The sequence below is a fragment of the Arachis ipaensis genome, chromosome B10, assembly GCF_000816755.2.
Source record: "Arachis ipaensis cultivar K30076 chromosome B10, Araip1.1, whole genome shotgun sequence".
Lineage (NCBI taxonomy): Eukaryota > Viridiplantae > Streptophyta > Magnoliopsida > Fabales > Fabaceae > Arachis > Arachis ipaensis.
The window spans coordinates 16153976-16156970 of NC_029794.2; the positions used below are offsets into that span (position 1 = coordinate 16153976).

Sequence of the window (2995 nt, forward strand, 5' to 3'; positions counted from 1 at the left end):
ATCAGTAGGTATGAGTGATGAACGGATTTTTGACGGTTTAGAATTTCACAAATGAAATCTCGTTGCAAGTATAGTTTCTAAACCAATCACTAATCCTTTCATACAAAAAGTTGTTTGTCACTAAAACAAACCGCTAAAATTTATAAACCGAAGTATTGGACCTCGGGTCGTTCTCCCTAGGAATTACAATAAAGTGTCTTGTTATTGGTTATGAGTTATTTTGGGGTTTTGGATGAGAGGCATGAAAAGTAAATGGCAATGGAAATAAACTAACTACTATAAAATCTCTTGGCAAGATATGAGAACTAGAAGTCCTATCCTAGTTATCCTTCTCAATTGTGATGAGAATTGTTCATTGCTACCACTTAGTTAACCCTTACTAAAGAAAGGGAGCCATGGGGTGCAGCGTCCTGCTTCCGACCACACGTCAGAGGGTGCATCGTGTGATAGTGGTTTCATTCGGCGGACATACACACTTGTTGACGAGTTCAACCCCGGTGCATCTGCTCCAGCAGAGGCGGGTGGGTCGGCACCCGGGGAAGAGGCAGGTGGGTCGGCCGCTGCAGATATGGGTGACGCAGTTCCCGGTCACCCATATGACCTACGGACGGAGCGAAATCCACCCGATAGGTATACTCCGTCAAAGCCAGGTCTGGGCATGATGGGTAAGGGACTGAACTGGATGGGCCATAAGAAGTGAGCATGGGGTTGGGGTTTTTAGATTTCATACTGGGGTATCAATGTAATATGTATTTAATGTTCTGTATGTTCGCCAATGTTATTAGTAGTTAAAAATTTGTATCTTTGCTTCAGTAAGGCAGTAAATGTTAACATTATCACGGTCTTAAACATCAATGGATAACCTCAAATTTAAAATTACAAACACGACTAAGACAAAAAAGAAAATCTATTATAAAAATGCAAATTCGAGGACTAAAAATAAAAATAAAAAAAAAAATAAAAATAAAAATAAAAATAAAAATTCAAAGATACAATCACACACAAAATAAAAGTCATTCCCCCCACCACTTGATCCAGCACGCTGAGGACATCGACTCCGACTATGTCCTTGAGCACCACAGAGACGGCATATCCGAGGACCACGCATGTCGCGTGAGTCCATTTCGTTCAAGTATCTGGTCAATTTTGGGCGACCTTTTGACGTTCGCCTCAAGGCGGGATTAGCGACCAATGTGGGTCCCTCATACGCAGGCCATGTCTCGGCATCACCTAACGGTGAGAACTCGAATTTATATACCTTACGGATCTCTGTCATCTTGTACACGTCATGCACATACACGTGCCAATCGATCCGCTGGTTAGCACAGCAAGCAATAACATGGCGACATGGTATTCGTTCCACCTGAAAGTGCCCACAATCACACGTACGTCGTGCAAGATCAACGACTAATACCTTTCCGCTACTCATTTCGCGCACCTCAAATACTTCATTCCGTCTGTCAAAACGGTGCACAACTATATTCCCAGCCTGTTGCATACTTGCCTCTATCCGCTGTTGTGCGAATACGGAATAAGTATATCCAGCACGTTTGCGTTCGTGAGACTCAGCACTCTTCCGTGTGAAAAGTTCATTTAACCGATAATACGTTGCTCGGACTAGCGCCAACACAGGTAGATTACGGGCACCCTTCAACACTGAGTTAATGCACTCGACAAGGTTCGTCGTCATATGGCCCCATCGATGTCCCTTGTCGAATGCCAATACCCAATGTCTAAGTCCAATGGCATCGCACCACCTGGTATATGCCTCGTCTCGCTCTTGCAACCTCTTATAGTTGATATTATACTCCTCCACCGTTCTTGAATACCCAATATTGACCACAAGCTTTTGCAAGTGAGGGACTTTGAATGCTCGTAGGAAGTTGCTGCCGATGTGCCTTATACAAAACATCCACCATGCTCTTGGAGGTTGCCAGTCACCTCCGGAACGATTTACTGTTGCTCGAATTGACTCATGCCGGTCCGAGATGATACCCACACCATCTTTTCTAACAACATGCATTCGCAGATTCCTTAGAAAGAAGTGCCACGCATCAGCTGTCTCCCCTTCCACCAAGGCAAAAGCGATAGACACAATGTTCTGGTTCCCATCCTGTGCAACAGCGACCAGAAGTGTACCTTTGTACTTTCCATATAGGTGTGTTTCGTTAACCTGAACTAGGGGCTTGCAATGCCTGAATGCCCTAACGCATGGATTGAAACTCCAAAATACGCGATGAAGTATTTTTACCCCTTGCGCCTCTTCATTCCCATTGTAGAGTGGGCATGTTTCTATCTGGACAACTGACCCAGGCATCTTCTGAACCATAACCGAGAGCCACCACGGCAAGGCTTGGTAACTCTCTTCCCAATCACCGAAAACTTTCGCTATGGATTTCTGCTTTGCCAACCAAGCCTTTCGGTAACTGATGGTATAGTTGAACCTTGACTGGACTTCGGCTATTATAGTTTTCACCTTTATGGACGGGTCAGTCTCGACCAATGGCCTTATAGCCTCAGCAACTATATCCAGGTCCAACTTGGAATGATCCTATGAAATCGTTCCCATTGTGCATGTGTGCCTACCATTATATCTGCGTATCTCCCAATAACTTTTTTTCCGTATCAAGTTGGCTCGGATAAGCCAGTCGCACCCACGCCCATACATCTTGTATTTTCCATAGAATGTCTGTGGTTCAGACTCATACACATTGTAGTCAACTCCTCTAGAGATAGTGTAACTTCTAATTGCTACGACGACCGTCTTTCTAGAAATGTATTCCATTCCAATCCGGAACTCTCCGTCCTCAGGATCAGCAACGCCTACAAAAGGTAGAAACCACCGTTTATTAATCAATCCAGAGTATAAATTAAGAAAAACGTATTATTCAGTCATCATGTACCTATGTTTGCATATTCCGGAAAATTTCGGTGCATGCATGGCATTGAGATCCAACTCACGTATAAAAGGTGGAACATTCATCGGTTGACTGCT

The 2995-nt window shown here is 44.0% G+C and overlaps 2 protein-coding genes across 2 annotated transcripts in view; both read right to left on the bottom strand.

Moving 5' to 3' along the window:
* On the bottom strand, positions 782–2785 carry LOC110268360. The gene is made up of 3 exons (XM_021114465.1): positions 2587–2785; positions 994–2523; positions 782–843 (listed from the first exon to the last, which is right to left on the bottom strand). Exons 1-3 carry the CDS (start codon positions 2783–2785, stop codon positions 782–784), a joined length of 1791 nt encoding a protein of 596 aa, XP_020970124.1.
* LOC110268361 overlaps positions 2885–2995 on the bottom strand; it is a 4045-nt gene continuing 3934 nt past the window's right edge. Inside the window, exon 2 of the mRNA XM_021114466.1 lies at positions 2885–2990. Coding sequence (XP_020970125.1) covers positions 2885–2990 — 106 coding nt within the window. The remainder of the gene's footprint in view (positions 2991–2995) is intronic.